The sequence below is a fragment of the Solea solea genome, chromosome 3 (genome assembly GCF_958295425.1).
Source record: "Solea solea chromosome 3, fSolSol10.1, whole genome shotgun sequence".
NCBI classification, from domain to species: domain Eukaryota; kingdom Metazoa; phylum Chordata; class Actinopteri; order Pleuronectiformes; family Soleidae; genus Solea; species Solea solea.
The window spans coordinates 7287959-7306918 of NC_081136.1; the positions used below are offsets into that span (position 1 = coordinate 7287959).

General features: G+C 41.1%; 1 protein-coding gene across 9 annotated transcripts in view; it reads left to right on the forward strand.

Moving 5' to 3' along the window:
- ablim2 (actin binding LIM protein family, member 2) overlaps window positions 1-18960 on the forward strand; it is a 79672-nt gene that overhangs the window by 39128 nt on the left and 21584 nt on the right. For 4 of the 9 annotated variants that reach the window (XR_009239848.1, XR_009239852.1, XR_009239853.1 and 1 more), the window contains exons 3-13: window positions 1759-1942; window positions 4576-4688; window positions 4941-5067; window positions 5518-5611; window positions 11873-11960; window positions 13277-13335; window positions 13935-13976; window positions 14815-14892; window positions 15021-15164; window positions 16056-16088; window positions 18086-18203. Coding sequence is in view for 1 of the 9 variants with exons in the window: in XM_058623619.1 (XP_058479602.1) it covers window positions 1759-1942; window positions 4576-4688; window positions 4941-5067; window positions 5518-5611; window positions 11873-11960; window positions 13277-13335; window positions 13935-13976; window positions 14815-14892; window positions 15021-15164; window positions 16056-16088; window positions 18086-18203 (1080 nt within the window). In the remaining 8 variants the exon portion in view is untranslated. The remainder of the gene's footprint in view (window positions 1-1758; window positions 1943-4575; window positions 4689-4940; window positions 5068-5517; window positions 5612-11872; window positions 11961-13276; window positions 13336-13934; window positions 13977-14814; window positions 14893-15020; window positions 15165-16055; window positions 16089-18085; window positions 18204-18960) is intronic. The other 5 variants (XR_009239854.1, XR_009239855.1, XR_009239849.1 and 2 more) reach the window with 4 other exon arrangements.

Genomic DNA, 18960 nt, shown 5'->3' on the forward strand with positions numbered 1-18960 from the left:
AAAGGTTCAGTGAGCGTTACCAGGGCCGCAGGCGCAAAACGCCGCTCATTTATCTTTCCTGACACACAGAAAGAATGGCGGGAAAAGAAAGGAAAAGCATATTGTTTTTGCTAAAGGAGTGGAATAATAGAGTGAGGTTTCCCCTGAGGGCGTGACTGTGCTGTGATGTCATGCAGTTGCCCCGGTTACTGCGTGTTCATGAGTGTGTACTGTTTGTTTGGGGTTTTTTTACAGTGGGGGAGTTGCTGTTAGACATTGTTAAAGCTAGACAGACACTTTGCAGCCTACACACACACACACAAACTTGTTTTTGTACCTTGGTGGGGACGCCTCATAGACATAATGCACTCCCTAGCCCCTTACCCGAACCTTAACCATCACAACTAAGGGCCTACCCTTAACCCTTACCCCAAAAACGGAACCCTGAAAAAGCACTTTAAAGTTGTGCTTGTGTGTTGTGTTTGGAACTTACAAAGATATAAATACAAGCACACACACACATACTAGGCCATTGTCAGTGTAAAAACAATCAGACGTTGTCAAACGGGCTGCGTTCAATACAAAGCCTCCTCTTCTACTTAAGTCTTTGCACGTAAAATGACTACGTACAGGATTTGTAGGCTGAATGTTTGTGTGTTTCCCCTTTTGTGGTATTTTTGATATTGTTGACAGACGACAGGATGTTGACAACCCTTATTTAAAAGACATTAAAACATGACTGTAATCATTTGGTGCCGCCTTGTATTGAACACTGTGGGGACAAAATGGAGACATAACGTTTAATGACATGCAAGTAAGTCAGTCTAATGATCTGAACTGTCTATTAAGTCATTTTATAAAGTGCATCTGAGGAAATAAAAGTTTCATTTAATCGTTAAGTACTAAAAGGTAAGTCACTAAAGAGTTTACCTTTGGACAAAGTCAGGTTCTTTCCCATTCCTCTAAGCTAAGCTAAACTAGGCTAAGCTAACTGCATTCGAATTTTATATTAAACAGGCAAATTTGTCTGAAAAATGTCAATACTCTCATTAAGGTGTCTGTTAGAAAGTAAATAAGTATATTTATGAAATGTTGAAGTCAACAACATTAAGAAACAGGGGCTGTTTACCCCACTCTCTATGTTAAAATGTTAAGCTAAGCTATGCAAAGCTAACTGTATACTGGTATGGATAAAACATGGCATATTAATATAAAAAAAATAGTAGTATCTGAATGTTATGATGGAGATATTTGTATTTAACATTTCATATCAACAAGTTGTGTATTATAGAATGAGTGAAGGCAGAAAAAAAGTGAATCCCAAAGTTTGTTCCTGTCCTGTTTTTCATTAGGGTTTAAACAATTACTCGATTAATAGATTACTAAATGACTTTTCATGATCGATTCATCGGCTTGAGTTTTTTGTATTCCGTTATTAAAACAAGATTTGTGAATTTCCAGCTTCTTAAATGTGAATATTGTCTGGTTTCTTTGCTCTAAATAACAAAGAAATCAGCCTGAATTTTAGCAAGACGTGTGAGAACATTGTGTCCAGGTTTGAAAAACACTGATCAACATTTTCTGACATTTTATGGAGCAAATAAAATAATCGATGATGTAAATCATCCCTATGGCAGTTGCAGGGTGTGCATTGATATCTTTTGCTTGCAGTATAATCTCTAAACGTGTCATCATTGTAATCTAATTTGTCCATTTCCTGTCTTTCTCCACCTCTTTCTCCCTCTCTGTCTTTTCTCCTGTACCTGTGAACCTCCCCAGTCTGTGGATGTGAACTGGCCCAGGGAGGCTTCTTCGTGCGGCAGGGCGAGTACATCTGTACTCTGGACTACCAGCGACTGTACGGCACTCGCTGCTTCAGCTGCCAGGACTTCATCGAGGGGGAAGTGGTGTCCGCTCTGGGCAAGACCTACCATCCCCGCTGCTTCGTCTGTGCCTCCTGCAAGTAAGGATTTTTCTAATAATGTCACAAAGTCACATGTGTGTGCTGCTTGTTTTTTACACTTGTCAATCCTCATCAACGTCAGATGTCAGTTATTTCTGTTTGTCGTTTGCTGCTGCTTATGGTATGGATAAGAAGAAGGCGTGGTTATTTAAGAAGCACATTTAAAGCTGGAGTTGTGTGGATGTGTGTCTTTAGGTACTTCTGTGGCATAAACAATGACCTTTCAGGAGCATTAGTCCTCACACCGGCCAAATAATTGGTTCAGAACCTGAAAAATGAGTACTCAGTGGTCTCACTCATCAGTGGTCGTGTCATATTCTGGGTTGGTTAAGGTTAGAGTTGGTAGTCACTGTCCTAAGAAGAATAACTGTGCTTTAGGGTTAGTGAGGATTGGGTTTAGATTTTGCGATGGTTAATATTGGGGTAAGATGGCTACAGAATGCATTCTATGTATAGATGTTCTCATTAAGGATGCTGGTCAAGAATGTGTGTGTTGTTGGGCCTAGAAAGGTAATAGGAGCCTCTCATTGGCTGGAATTTTAAGTGTGTATGATCAGCCCACTTAGACCATTCCCGTAGCTTGTGTCAAGTGTACCGTGTGTGTGTTTGTGTGTGTGCTACCGTACCTCGGCGAGCCCAGTGCTGAACCTGAGATCAACAGAATGTTCCAGCGGCGTTTGTGGTTTGTAACGTGATCGTCAAACTTCGCCACTCGTCTTACAACAAATGAGCCTTTTGTGGAGATCCAACACTCAGGTTTATTGTGAGAGATATAAAAATAGGGCAGATGCTGCCGGAGATGAAGCAGCAGACTCCGCTGTGCGAGCGCGTCTCACGGTCGCAGCACCGTAGTGATCATCAATAATTCACCACCAGTAATCTGTCTGTGTTCTGCACAACCTCTGTCTGGACCTCTTTGTTTGCTTTATGGCAGAGTGTACAACCAAAATCAGGTTAAATACCATCCTCTTAATAAAAGAAAGGAGAGTTTTCTTTTTTTTTGGGTTCAATGTTGCACAGCTAGGACCTTCCTCACAACTCTGCCCAACAGACGTCCTGAATTCATCCTGAATTGGACATTTGCCGTCCCTTATGTCTTCAGTGTTGGTTTTAAGCGTTTCTTTTATCTTTTTCCTCTCGTTGTTGAAAGATCAAGTGTGTAAGAACTGGTGACATCCAATCCCAGGACTGCCGATTGTAACAAACAGAGGACTCCTCTGCTCACTCCTCCCTTTCCCAGGAGTGTCAGGGAACGACGGTGGCCTTCACACCCCAGAAAGGATGTTTTTCGTCTTCCTAACCGAAAGCTTCTGCTTCAAACCACCCCAAAAAACACATTCTCTGACTTGTTTGTCCATTTAGGCTGCCGTGGAAACGTGGTGTTGCAAGATTGTGGCCTTCATTAAGCAAAGCCCTCATCTAAATTACCTATGTATTGTTTTTACTCAGGCAATTTTTACCTCAAAGCAAATATGTGCTTAAACAAACACATGTATAGGTAGTATATTCAAAATTCTGCCTAATTGTACGCACTCTATGTACTAAAAGTAAATAAAACATCACTCAAAATTGTCACGGGCAGTAACAACGACAGCTTAAAAGTAAGTTTTAAAATGAGACAGACTTAACACATCAAACCTAAAATAAATAAACGTTTGGACTGTTTATGTGCGAGTAATCTGTAATCTGGCTCCTCTCACTTTTGCCTGGACGTGTTCCTCCCTCAGTAGCTGGCTGTCACAGAGCGACCGCAGCTCAAATGTCACATTTCTGAGCTGTAGGACGCAGCGCTCAGTCGCGGCGCTCTGCCAAGGACTCGTCAGTCCATCAGTAACTCTCTCTGCGACAGCGGCCGCGTTTGACGGGCGCGCCGTGCCACGAGACATTAGCACTGTGTTTGTAATGCATCTTAATACAATGGCTTTCGTCTCTGAAGGCTGTTTGCCTGGTGATGACTAGTTGTGAGTCTTTCTCTGCTCTTGGTTTCAACTATCGCTCCGAATATACGCATGTGCCTCACCTCCTGCCACAATCTTAACACTAATCGCCATTTTTTTTCCTAATGGTTAAATATCATTCATGTTTACAGAAGCATGAGGGGTGACGGTAGCTCAGTGGTCGCGGGAGTCGTCATTCAACAAAGGTTATGGGTTCGATTCCGGGCTCCGTTAGTCTACGTGCCAATGTGTCCTTGGGCAAGACACTTAACCCCGCATTGGTCCTGACCGCTGTGCGTGTGAATGGGTATACATGGGTACCAAAGATGAGTTACAGAAAAATGTGCCGAATGAGTGTGAGTGAATGGGTGAATGGCAAAACTGTTGTGAAGACTAGAAAAGCACTATATATATATAAAAAAAACATAGGGGAAAAAATCATAGGGAAAATCGTATATAGAGTATATATTGGTATCGGTATCAAGCACTCCCGATATAATTGGCATATCGAATAATCTGAACTGGGCCTCACCTAAATTATCACCTGATTTCATGAATTGAATTAACACACTTAATCAATAGAGTAACCACCCCTAAGATTTTTTTTGTTTTTTAATTTGAACCCTGGCGATAATAAACCACATTGGTATATCAGTAACTCATCTGATGTTCTGTCTGTTTTCTGTTTGTTTGCAGACAGCCATTCCCGGCCGGCGACCGAGTGACATTTAACGGGAAGGAGTGTATCTGCCAAAAATGTACCCAGCCGCTCCCTGCCAATAGCCCAGCACCCATACAGGCTGTCCACAGTCAGTGCTTTGTTTATGTCTTTGTTTATCCCCTGTCTCGTCTTTGGCATAAATCATGCAAACCAAAAAAAAGAAAAGAGCGTAAACTTTGTCCTCTTGCAACCTCTGATTTGCACCTACGCTTTCTGTAATTTTCTCCTCTGTCCCCTTAAATTGGCATCATCATTCTCTGGAAATGGGAAATACACAATGTACCCTCTGATTCTTTTGCTTAATTAAGTTATAATATTAATCAACTGTTGATTAATGCAGATTGCTGCGGCTGTGGGAAGGAGTTTAAGAACGAACAGTCTCTCGTGGCTCTGGACAAACACTGGCACCTGGGCTGCTTCAAGTGCCATGTCTGCAACAAGGTGCTCAACGCCGAGTACATCAGCAAGTAAGTCCGCCACCGCCGCCGCCACTTCAGCTCGGTTATAACGTGTTTAAAAAAAAAAAAAAGGTGATCAGGAACAGGACGTTTTCCCCCCACGGGAGACACACTCACACCTCCTGAAAACACTCCGTTCTATTCACGCGTCAGAGCAGTTGAACATTACACAGGCTCCGCAGCAGAGAGCTGGCAGTGTCACGTCTGTTTAATATCTGGTTAAACTCATTCGGACGTTTATGTTCAAAGTCTATGAAGCAACACAGTGTGTCCCTTTCTCTCTCAGACACACACACACACACACTGCACACAACGTCCATGCTCAGTCACAGCTAAATAGAGCTGATAAGTAATGACATAGTGAGCGTTTTGATTTTCATCATCGTAACTGGAGCTTTTGGACGACGAATGACTTTGATATTCAATAACTGATTCTCACATTGTCTTGTCATCCATCAGGGACGGGATCCCTTTCTGCGAGATGGACTACCACGCCATGTTTGGCATCCAGTGCGAGAGCTGCAAGAAGTACATCACCGGGAAAGTCCTGGAGGTAACGTTACTGCTCTGACGGACTGTACATGTCATTTATGAGGGCGTCTGCTCGGGGTGTCACGATTCTGCAAATCCTTGATTCGATTAGATTTCAAGGTCACGATTCAATATGATCTTTTTCTTTGTAGGTCTGTTTTGGTGTGAAAGCTATAGTGTATGTACTGTATATATAGCGTTGACCCCATTTTTCCAAGGCGGTCATTAAACTTTTATCCGCTCTTATGCGCCGCTGATGCAGATACATGAGAAGCGCTTCCAGAGCAGGAAAAAAAAGACAGACAGCAAAAAAGAACTGCTTCATTCCTGTTTGTCTGGAGAAGAAGAAGCAGATCTGAGACCAGCTTCTGTGAATTGTGTGACTTTAGGGTCCGTTCACACGTAAACTGTTGAAAAAAGTAGAATCCAGAGGTGCTTTTACTAAGCAACCAAAACCTGGGAGCTGCTGAGATGAGTGAAGTTGCTGCTGCTGCTGCTTCACTGGAGTTGAGAAAGACCAGTTTGACCTTTGTCTTTGGCTCAAGTATGAGACACGTGGTGAAAGTCCTTGGCTGGCTGGCAATGTTTTCACCTCGGTCACGTCTGCATCGGTCTCATTTGTGTGCGTTTCTACTGTAAATAATATGTTTATGTGAACAAGACACTGCAGTGTGTGTGGGTCCACTGCGTAGAACAAGATGTAGGTTCCTTGCTTCCCCTCTGTCCGTCCTTCCTTCCTTCCTCCCTCCCTCCCTCCCTCGGGCTGGTCATCCATTCATCATCAGCCACGCTCAGGTGCTGCTCGGCCTCTGCGGTCCTGTCAGGTGCTGCTATGAAACAAAGCGACACAGACAGCCGCTCTTGGAAGAATCCAGGCCACATTACACATGTCGTCCTCTTGAAAGGTCATCTGTGTTCAAGGATTTACTGCAAAAAAAAAGAAAGTGCTATTAGATATGGAGGGAGAATAGAGGCATGGTGGTTGCTGTTATTTTTTTTCTACTTATTTTGATGTTATTTTGATCCATTAGTGGAGCCCGTTCTCTGTGAATAAGAAATGGAAGAACGGACAGGAAATGAGCAGAGAGATTGTTGTGAGTTGGATGAGGTTGGGTTCACTGTGGAGGCCGGTAGAAATCAGTGTGAAGCAGCCTGTTTGTTCTGCAGTGATGGAAGGAAGTGACATGGGATACCCTGCTCGGCGGTGGAGAGAGGGATGAGAGGAAGAGGAGAAGAAGAAAGCTTTTAGATGAGGGTGGGGGAGGATGGCTGTGGTGGTGGGTGTGTGTGGGGGGGGGGGTGGCGGGCGCTTCTTGGTAGCTCCCGCCGTGACCTCGGAAAACAGCAGGGCCAAACAACAATCCCTCACTTTCTCCCGTTCCTTCATCACACAACGGACTCTCATATTCCCTCCTTTCATAAACACCTATCAGGTTCCAGTGTCTGGAGAGAGGAAGAAACATAAGAAATGGAATGAGAGCGTTTATCTTTCTCTCTCTCTCTCTGTGTGTGTTTCTGTTACCTCTTTAGGACCTTTTCTGGCATAAACACTGACCTTGTCAGGACCAGTAGTCCTCATGGAGAGCAAAACCTGGTCCTTATGAGGCAGAACCTCATTTCTGAGGAACTAGTTAAATGTTTGCAAGTTAATATTGGAATTCTGGTTTAGGTTAAGGTTAGTGTTGGGCATTAACCGTCCAAATCCAAAGGAACGGAAGCTAATGCCGTGTGTGTTTGTGTATACAGTGATCCCTTGTTGTACTGATATTGAAGAAGCGAGATGGCAGTATATTTTTCTTATTGTATTTTTAATGAGCCCCAGCAGCACCCCAAGGGTGAGTTAATATTACATGATTTGAACAAAAACAACGTCGTTTTTGATGCTTAAAGATACAGTACGTAACATATTTGTGACGTTTCTGTTCAAAAAAGTATTTTTAGCACAATGTAAATCAAGCTGTCTGAGATACAATCAGACTTCTGCACCTCCTCGATAAGATTTTGTTTACAGCCTCGGGCAAATTTGGCCCATGATGGAAGACATTGACTTATAACCGGACAGGTCAGAGATAGAGATAGAGATAGAGAGTGCCTCCTGTGGCTGCTCTACTAAGCAGCTCTGCATGTAGGTCCATTTGGTAGGAAGATTGCTATTCCAATATCAGCAAAGTATGCCAATGCTGTACGTAATGTTAAAAAAAGGAAAGTGAGTCGGACCTTACGAGCAATAAAACATGTGTCAATGCAGCCGGAGGGTTTCAGACGCGGAGAGATTGCCTCTGGTCACAATTAGAGGAGCCTGGGGAAGAGAGCCGTGATCCCAAAATGTCTACATTTTGAAGTCCAGTGAATGAAACTCGACAATCAATTAGACGATATGGACAAAAGTATTTGGCCACACCAGTTCATTATTGAATTCAGGTGTTTCAATTAGTCTTTGGGCTCTAGGCCCCTTATGTCTAGTGAAGGACAATCTAAACTCCTCAGCATACCAAGACATTTTGGACAATGCTGTGCTTTTTGCAACAATTTGAGGAAGACCCTTTTCTGTTCCAACTAGAGTATGGTCCCAGTGCACAAAGCAAGGACTATAAAGACATGGTTTGATGAGTTTTCGCGTGGAAGGACTTGGCTGACCTGACCTCAACCCCATGGAGCACCTTTGGGATGAACTGGAGCAGAGATTGTGAGCCAGGCCTTCTTGTCCAACCTCATAAATGCTCTACAGAATGGATGAAAGCTCACAAATTCCCATAGAAACACTTCAAAATCTTGAGGAAAGTAGAAGTGCTGAAGCTGTTATAGTTGCAAAAGGGGAACCAACTATATTAAAGTGCTGTATATGTATTTGAATACATCATTACAGTCCCTGTTGGTGTTAGGGTCAGGTGTTCGAATACCATTGTCTATGTGGTGTATTCTCAGTCCTGCAGCTTTGATAAATGCGATTCCAGCTCTTTGCTGTCTTTTGGTTTTTTTCTAAATGAAATGCCAGCACACACAGTTGTCCCAGTGTGTTAGCTTGAGAGGCCATTTTCAAACACTTTACCAGTGCTGGAGTGCACTTTGAAACAGTGGCCGATACGAGATGGAGCTTTCAAAATGTCATGCCATTTGTTTCGAGATCAAAGAGTCTGCTCTGTGGGGAGGAACGCAGTCAATAGTTGGGACTTACAGCAGCAGAGGAGGGCGGATTGAAATGTTATTTCTTGTGCTTTCCTCTATTTTTAATTTTTTTTTTTGTTTAATCGCTAGACTTCCCATTGTATTGATATAGCTTGACTATGAGTATGTGCTGTTGTGAGGAAACACATGGTTATAGTAGCCAGTAGTGCAGAGAGAAGAGAGCCAGATGGATTTAAAATTAGAAAATGAGTTTGACGACCTAGACCTTGAAAAGAATAATGGGAATGGTGCGCTCACCAAAATCTCTTCCAATCTTCTAAATGGATCAACTCTCTCGTCTGACTGGTTTGTGCAATTGTGAGATGAAAATATGGGTTGTTAAAAAAAACGACAAGATGGTCTGGAAGCGGTCTGGGAACAATGTCGGCAAGGATTCCTTGCAATTGTAAAATAGTTAAATTACGAAATAGTTGTTACCCCCTACTGTAACACATCCGAAAGAGAGTGACAGAGTTGTGTGGAGCTGACATTTGGACATTTGTTTGTATTTTTAAAAGTTTAACCAAACCATAAAGCGGTAGAGAAGGCTCGACATCTCTTTGTAACCTCCCCTGCCCTATTGCCACAGGGCCGCCATAGACACACCAACATCTGTACCACTGCTGCTTTAAAAAACGATAAAGTCCGTGAGAGTTTCACGGAAAAATCTCAACCCCCTCTTTACCCCCATTTCTTCGAAATACATCCAATCATCTGCTTCCAAGTTCATTCCCCTCCCAACCCGCCCTCAACCCCTTCTCTTCCTTGACTTATCAGTCCTGCAGGACATTGAATATGATCATTTTCCCCTCATTCAGCCTGTCAAAGGAAAGATTTGATTGCGGTCCTATCTCCTTTCCGGTGCTCTCATACTTTCCATGTTGGAATTTCAATCCAGTTCCAGTCTTTTTATCTCCTGGCCTCAGTGTTTCTAAGTCAACTTCCTCTTCTCTCTCTGTCTCTTGTCTATGTATCTGTCTCATTTCACTTTAAATATGAAGATTTGGCATGGCTGCCACTGCCTGCTGCCAGTTACTAAGTACCTGACCTTATTTTTCTCCCAGTAATACCAGGATTTAGTCTCATTTGTGGTCAGTTTGTGTCTCCGCGTGCCTCCTCTCTCCATCTGCAGCCCATGTGTTTCAGATAAGCATTAGCTTAGTGGAGTTGTATCCAACAATTAGGGTGTTGACATCCTGTTTTCTGTTGTCATTGTATTTCTGAGATGATGCAGCAAAGTTCAGGAACCTCAGAGGGACTGTTGTGTATTCGGCCTGTTGTTGAATCATGATGTGATGCAGTGTGGAGGTGGAGCTCAGCAACCATCAGATGATTATTTTGCAAAGAGAGACAAAGAATGATTTCATCGTATAAGTATTTGCATCTTGTTATTGAGTCCATTAATCAGGCCAACGGAGTGAGATAATTGTACTTATTCAACAGGGTTTGAGTTGTTAAAACTCAAAACAAGATGGAGTTAGGCTTAGTAAATCCCTATTGGGTGGCTAGTTGGTGCTGAGGTCTTTGTTTTGGTTACAGACTGGAAGATTCATCAAAACATGGATGTGTATTGGGAGAGAATTTGATTTTAGAAGAATAGTTTGCTAGTTTTAATACTTACACCTACTTGGAAAACCACCAGTCAAACACCAACTACTACTTCTGAAGTTCTCTTGAGCAAAAACACTGCAGTCTCAACTTGGCCTGATGGTTTGCTTCCACACATGCACATCCAAATTCTTTTCTGAGGTCTAAAACAAAGTGTGCATATGCATTTAGCAGGTTACTTGTCAAGTACAAAGATCCTGATCCAGGAAGGAACCACAGAGAGTGTGACCAGATCCGAATAAATCTAATCACAACCTGGTATATGCTCCATTGGTCAAAACCCAGAACAAACTTTAAATCAGAACAAAACTTTTCTCCCCGAAATTTCATCGACAACTTTATCAAATCCAGCCATTATCAAAAAAGGAAAAGGTAGCACAGATTGTAAAATAAACAAGCGGACAGAAGCACAAGTTGGTCAGGATCAGAAGAGCTGGTTGGAAGGTAGTGTGGGGTTAGTTGTCAAGGAAATTACTGAAAACATCCACTGGGGGAATCCACAGAAAATGTCCTACGACTCGTTCATCTTTGTCAAGCAACAGTTATCAAAAGTGCCTCGTGATGAAGTATAAACCAGGCATGAACGTTCCCAATAGAAGAAGAAAAAACAGCTGGACTTTTGTCCTCGACTGAGTCATAGTCATAAAATGGATCCCTCAAGACTTGGAGATCCCAGCGGCCTGTGATTTAACAAGTCCAAAAGTAATCAACTTTTGGACGATAACGCAATATAACAGGAACATCCATCCTCGCCGTGTCATCCTCCCTTCTTTACACTGCTGTGTGGATTCCTCCTCGAGCTCTGGTGGTAACACACGACCTCCATGAGCCTCCGAATGTCAAGCCATGTAATGACATCTCCTTCATAATTAGATGCTGCAGACTTGTGCAGGTTTGTTGAGAAGATTCTAATGGTGGTTTGAGGTGATTACTAAAGTTGGAAAGTTGTTTTTGATCAGTCGTGTTAATCAATGAATCAACCATACGAGAACGTTGTTTATCTTCTCATGAGATAGTAGGCTTCTTTCATCTCTCTGCCCTGAATGAAGCGGCTCCTTACTCTAAACAAGTGCTCCACCTTGTGGCTAAATAACAAAACACAACTGAAACACAACTGACATATTGTGATATTTTATACCATGAATCGTTTGATTAGCCAGATTTTTTGTTTGTCTGTCTCCCTTTTTGATGTCTGCATTATTTTGTCTTCATTATTACGTCTATATATGATCATAAATGTACGAAAAACATGGGAAATATGTTCTATACACCAAATGACTCCAAAGTTCTGTAATGATGATATAATGAAATATGACAACCCATACATTATTTTCTGGAACTGCTTGATTTGGCCTTCAGAAGTGTCTATTTTCCTTATTTTTAAAATAAGACTCATATTTAGTGAAATACATAAAAGCTTGAGTCTCCTTTCAATGATTCATCTGTAGAGCTTATACTAACACCTTATACCAACTATGACAATAACTTATTCCTGTCTCCTGCTCCACAGGCTGGAGAGAAGCATTACCACCCCACATGTGCCCGCTGCGCCCGCTGTGAGCAGATGTTTGCAGAAGGCGAAGAAATGTACCTGCAAGGTAAACACCATTTGTTGACTTCTTGGATATAGAGATACAGAGTGTTGTGTCCTACCTCAAACCATCCAGGGTAGCTGCTTCAACTGCTTCCTCTGAGCCACAAAAGGAATCAGTCACACAACACATGACTGTCTATTCTTAGATGATAAGAAGCAGAAGAGCTGTTGGCCTAGTGATGACAGAATCCGTTGGTTCACCCTGTTCTCTCTTTATCGCACCCCCTCTCTTATTGCAGTCTCTCTAAAGCTCCAACACCTGTCCGCAGTCTCTGTTTGCTCTCGCTCACCATCAGCAGTACCCGGCGTCAGCATGAACCCAATCGCATATGGGTCTCCTTGATCCTAATGAAGTGGATTAGCAGTTTAGTTAATTCACATTTGTGCCATTTGACATTTGAGTCACAGCCACACATCAGACACTGCTGTTGTTCTGACACAAGGTAGCAGCTGGTGCCAGTGTCCTTGGGTCATTGATTTGTTTCAAGTCTTATTGAGCATTCATTTTATAGTGTTAAAAAGCCTTTTGATTCCATATATGATATGCAACTACAACAGATGAGAAAATAAGTTGTTTATTTAAAAAGAATTGACGCAAATGTGTTCATAATGTACATTTTAATATCGTCTGTTAAACATTTCTTTCTGTACACTTTGACTTAACCATGACCAAAAGTGCTTTATAAATAAAATTGGAGTGGACTGGATAAATGACCAGGCAGAACAGAGTCACAGCCAACATCGATAGCTGTGCGCTAATGCTAGTGTAGGACTGCTAACATAATCACATGATGAAAGCTTGATGAAAATAACAATGCCCAAGTTTTGAATTTCCTCAAACTTTCAAAATTTAAATACCCGAGTTTCTGGTACATTAAATATGTTTGTTATGCTAGTGGTCTAAGCAAGTTGGTTGCTTGTCAACTGAATGCTAACAACAGCTAACTTGTAAGTAGACTAACATTAATGTATTAACAGCTGATATAAAAGTCTATAACTTTTAATTTGGTGTTCAGGACTTGGTCTTATAATTTTATGGTTGTTAAATATATTGCAATTTATTATAATGTTAGCTACTCATCATTAAATGTGTTGTTAGCAGCTTCATAGTTTGAAAGGTCTAAAATGACTGTATTGCATCATTATCAGCATTGGAAGATACTAGAGTTTGAGATATGGGTATCGGACAGGAAAAGTAGTATTGTGCCATCTCTAGTTATAGTCACCATGGCTACCATCCTGACGTGTGTCAATGTGAATTTATAGGAACATTTATATGTGGTCTTTGACAGTTTCTGTCTTTTGTCCCTGTGTCTCCAGGATCTTCTATCTGGCATCCTCCATGCCGACAAGCAGCCAAGCAGGAGGAGAAGAGTAAGGTTAGTTGACTCACATTTATGTTTCCAGAACAAATGAGATGCTTATATCTCAACACCAAAACAGACAAATAGAAGTGTCGGCATTCAATATTTGCCCGTCAAGCAATATCTTTTCAATTCTTTCTTATGCAATATTACCATTTTAGACAAACATTTAAGTTGTGAGTGTCTTACGCAGTACTTAAACAGACGTGCATCTTCAGAAATCGATTACTTTGGTCTGTTTATTGACTTTATACTATATAAAAGGCTGTTGTTTTTCAGTGTGAACACAAAGTCAAAATTGCTTGAACTAGCTTTGCCTAGCTTTGGATACAGCTACTGTAGAAGGGTCAACAGTCTGCCTCAGTGATGCATGACTTATGTCATCGCTGATGATCTCACACACTTCTAAGTCATCAGGAAAGAGATTCACAAAACACAAGTTAAGTCATATAATATGAGTAAAACTGGGCACGGGTTTTTCATGCGCTACACAGTGGATGCATCAGCTCCTTCACATCAAAGAAAAGCAAAGGGTTTTCATTCAGTTCTGGACATTATTTATCTACCCTTCATTTCCCATCCTCATTCCTCATCATAACCCCTCTCCTTCCCAGAAGCAGGTCCGGATACAGCTCAATGACAACACTGAGCAGCAGGTCTGTGCTCCCGAATGTCAACTCAACTCAAACCCCCGCTCTCTCCCTCCCTCCCTCCCCATGAAAAACATCCGCTGCATGGGTTGATCATACTGTAGCACTTGACATTTGCTTTGCGTTGAGACACATACTCCAAAGACACCACATGCTTCATTCCAGTTTTCCTGATTTAATTGTTCAGTGGCTGATGATGCTTCATAGAGCGTGTGCATGTAGAGTGATGGTTTCATGTACAAGCAGAAGTGACTGATGTGACAGACGCTGCATCTTCAGGCTGCGTCATTTTGTATATTTAGAGGGGAACACACACAACTTGTGGACACACTGCTATGTTTTTCTTCATTTCCTGTCATATTTTTAATGTTACATTTTAAGACAATCATAATAAATGTGGTTAAAGGTCCAAACAGTGAGGTAAAATTAGGAAAAAGTAGCAGAACTGCCTCGGCTATGCTCCAATTATCTGCTCTGCGAGGCAGAAGATTAACATTTTACTACATCAAGAGATAACAAATATTTATTGTCCAATATTGCAGACATTAAGGGACATTTGTTTCTCATTATCATATAGCATGCAAAAAATAAATAGGCAATACAGTACAGTAGAAGAGCTTTGTTGTACTGGATTTCAAGTTTAATATCTGTGCATGAGTGTTGGGAGGGCAGAGAAGTTATTCGATGACTGGTGTGAGCTGATAATCTGTATTTAACTCAAGCCTTTCGTTACTCAAAGCATGAGCTTGAGTTGATGAGCAATAACTTTTATGTTCCTCCCTGTCTCCTGCCCCCATCCACCTATGATTTACCACTAATTGTGTTGGCGTCTTCTGTTTTTCAGGTGACCCGGACTTCATCCGAGAGCATCACCTCAGTCCCAGCGTCCAGCGCCTCAGGCTCTCCCAGCAGAGTCATCTATGTAAGCGACACACCACCACTAGGGGGCAGCAGCTCCACATAGTTCAGTTACACTTCAGAGCATCATAATGTCTTTGAAAAAGTGGAATGTATTTCACTGCTGTGAAATAATAACCGCTTTACTGCCAGGCCAAACTAGGTGAGGAGATGCTGGACTACAAGGACCTGGCTGCTCTTCCAAAGACCAAGGCCATCTACAACATCGAGAGGCCTGACATGTTGTCCTACTCTCCATATGTCAGCTATCCATCCGAGGAGAGGCATTACGGAGAGGTAGACTGCCCTTCCTTCTGTATTGACACTGTTGTTTTTGCACCAATGTCCATTGAGAAATTCAGTAATTTAACATTACAAAACACAGGAGTTGTTTGTCTTTAAATGTGTAATTTTGTGACTTTGGTGTTTGCCATTCTTAATTTAGAGTTACCAAAGTAACAGCAGGAGAAAGTGACAAATGGCTTGGTTCAAAATCCTCCAGTGAGGCCCCAAACTATAAACTTGATCTGATATTTACTTTTCAATCAAAGTCCAATCAAAATGCTCTAAACTTTAGATGTATTATACTAATTGCAGACGACTCACCGCTATATTTATCCAAAAGTCATTGGTGTATCAGTAACTGAGGAATCTAAAAATATAGCTTCGCTAAGCAATTGGCTCAATTACCTGTACTCTACTAAAGTAGAAGAAGGAGAAGACTAACCCCAATCCTAGGAAAGTGTCTTTGTTTGACCCATATGACATTTTTTTTCAGGAAGTATCATCACCATCTTTATTTCAAACACACAAATTCGCACCACATCGCCGTTGTTTTGCGCAACGTTCCTTCTGCAGCTGCTGTGTTGCTTCCATCGTCCTCCCTCACACTCGCAGTAAAGCCAGCGACAGTCATTCATCAATGCCACACTCCATTTCCCTCTCATTCCAGACACCCATTCCTCCGCGGTGCAGTCAGTCACACCCACTCGAGCTCTGAGCATGTACACGAAACAAACGGTCAACTTTGAGTCCACTTCCCTCATTCCACGAATCCCCTCCCTGTGGATGTGATTACTCACATTCAGTGTGAATGATCACACTCATGGTTTGGATGGTTAACTCATATAACCTCACATATGAGTTCGTCCTAACCATTTTTTGCTTTCTTCCCCTCTTCATTTGCAGTCCCCCCTGCTACTTTCTCCTACTCCCACAGAGGTAATTTAATGCCCGATGTATTGCTGCATGACGCCAACCTCAATCACTGTCATGTGTGTATTTGTGTGTGTATATGGAGTTGTACTAACACGGTACTTGGGAAGTATTTGGTTGTGTGCTTGAGACCTTTACAATAAGAACCTTGAAGGCATTTTTATGTTCAGTAGTGTTAGTCTTAGGCCACCTCTAGCTTTGTTTTAGCAAAGTCACACATTTATATTTTTGGGTAGTCTATGGCTAAGTGGAAGGAAATTGGGCTCGTAACCAGAGGGTTGTCGCTTCAGATCCCAGGTAAGGTCAGGCCCATTCTGACACTCTAAAATGACCCAAGCCACGTTTAGTCCGGTATAGTCCTAGTGCCAATCCGTAACCTGGATTGTAAGGGCATCTGACTTAAAGATTAAACCCTGATTAATCAAATATATGGGTCATCCGCTGTGGCAACCCCTAGAGAGGGAGAATATATATATATATATATATGTATATATGTATATATGTGTATATATAGACCACCCAAAGCCACAGCTGCCCTAAATGCACAGTATGTAGAAGCTCTATAACTGAAATTATAATTTCCAATGCTAAAATATAATTTTTATTGTATCCATGAATATTTTTTCCCCAAAAAATGACAAAAAAATTACTAACGCACATTATTATGTCTTGATTAAGATGTCAAATTATAGTTATTTACTTACTTTCCTGAACATAAAAATAGTTTTGGTGGTTGAATGTTACGCTCAAATTTGAAAAAGGCAAATTCAGTTTCTTATTTGATTTTCTAAGCAATGTATATACACATGTATATTTCCATTAGAGAGTGGCCTTGCTAAAGCAAAACTGCAATTTATGTTAAATTTTGTGATTTTTATTTTAATTGAATGAAGTCTTATAAAACTTATACTGTATATTATTAAACTTGCACTGAGTTACACTCGCACAACATGTGCATGTCATATGAATAAATCTGGCCAATGACTAATAATAATTACAGCCAACTCACACGTTTGTTTGTGTGGTTTTAATGCGTGATGGTGGGTGGGCCTGACGCAGAGGTGAGCAGAGCAGTCATGGTTCAATATGTAGTATGCAGAGTTGCTAATGTTGCAAAAGTGATGATGATGTTATCATGTCTGCTTTTATTGGATGCACATTGTCTGACATTGTCTGACAAAAAAATATACATTTTGCATTGGGGAAAACAAGCTTTCTGTTTCTGAGCTAAAGTCATAAACATGATTTGATCAACATTTGGTCCCTGTGTTGGAATAATTTGATTAACGTGATGTGATTGGCCAACGCTTGCTTGAAAAGTTGAACTTCTGGTACTTGCAACGCGAGCAAAGCACAGCAGTGGAACCACAGTTCACTTCAGTAATGCTTGAGGCTGCTCCATTCAAACTGAATAAGAAGCATTTAATTTGTCAACCCTGTTGTGTACGTGTCAGTCAGCCTTTAGGGTTAACTAATAAAGGGACTAAATTCTCTAATAAAGGGACTTTGTCATTACAGAATTGCTAAAACAACAAACCTAATGGTGGCCCGAGACTTTTTTGCACAGCAGACATGATTCTGAAAGAATAATGCAAAGTTTCTATTGCATCTTTTTCACCATATTGAAGCCAAGAAACAGACAAACACGTGAAGCTTTGAAGCGTAGATCTGATTTCAGTGGTCATTGTTGACAGTTTCACTCTGATTGCAACCACGTACATGGTATTGCTTTTCTGTGCCTTCATTTTTGTTGCTTGCCGTATGCATTACAGTTAATTTTCATTTGTTGATTAATGACCTGAATCGGTTTAAATGACACGTAACAATGAGAATATTCCCATCTGTGTTGTGTTGAGGTTCCATTTTCCATCATCTGTTTTGTTTTCCCTCGTGCAACACGATTAATCTGTTTCCTTTATGAAAATATCACTAATGCAATTGTTGCCACATTGAGATTGAAGTGAGATTAAAGCTGTGTTTCTTGGATGTGTTTGTGTATCCAGGGCGATGGGGAGAAGTCGCCCCGGCAGAGGAGGCCCTCCAGCCCCAGCTCTAACAGCTCACTGGGGGGGTACGGACGTTACACCCCATGCCGTTCCCCCCAAAACGTCAGCCGACCAGGTATCAGCCTCATACTCACATGTGACATCGATAATGCTCGTTTTCTTTGAAGAACACTTGCTTCCATTCATAATTTCCAAAAGCAGAAATTAAATGACATGCTCCTCTCTGGTTTGATTACAATCGGCAACTCTTTTATTATTCTATCAAAACAAATTATGACGATTTCAAGCCAAGTGAAATGTTGCTTTTGTGTTTCCTGATAAAGTAGACATCCATCCCTCTGTTATTTCAGTCAGGACCAGATGTATTTGAAATGACTTTAAATTAGAAATAAATTTGTTTGACCAAATAAAAAACATTTAAATTCTGTCAAAAGTTACCTTAATATTATATTTACACAAATTTGACATGATTTGTATAACTCAAATTTGTTCAAAACAACATTTTAGAATATTTCACATAGTGACTCCCATTGAATTAATTTTTTTTTTATGAATTTAAATCATCATTTTATGCAGTTGTTTTCCAAATATGGCTGTTTAGACACCGCTTTTGAGAAATATGATGTCCTTAAAAGGGTGTGACATCAAATGTTTGTCATACTGTGCAGATTAGATCCTGTTGATTATTGGTAAATGCAAAAGTCCTAGTATATTTCTATCCAAATCATTCTGAAATTGTCTTTTCTTCACCAAAATAAGTGAATCATTTCAATTTAAGCTGTTTAACTAATAGAAATGTTTGTGTAGAATCTTTATTTCTCTTATTCCCACAAAAGGACGCACCTTCAGTGTCATTTATGTTGTTTTTACGA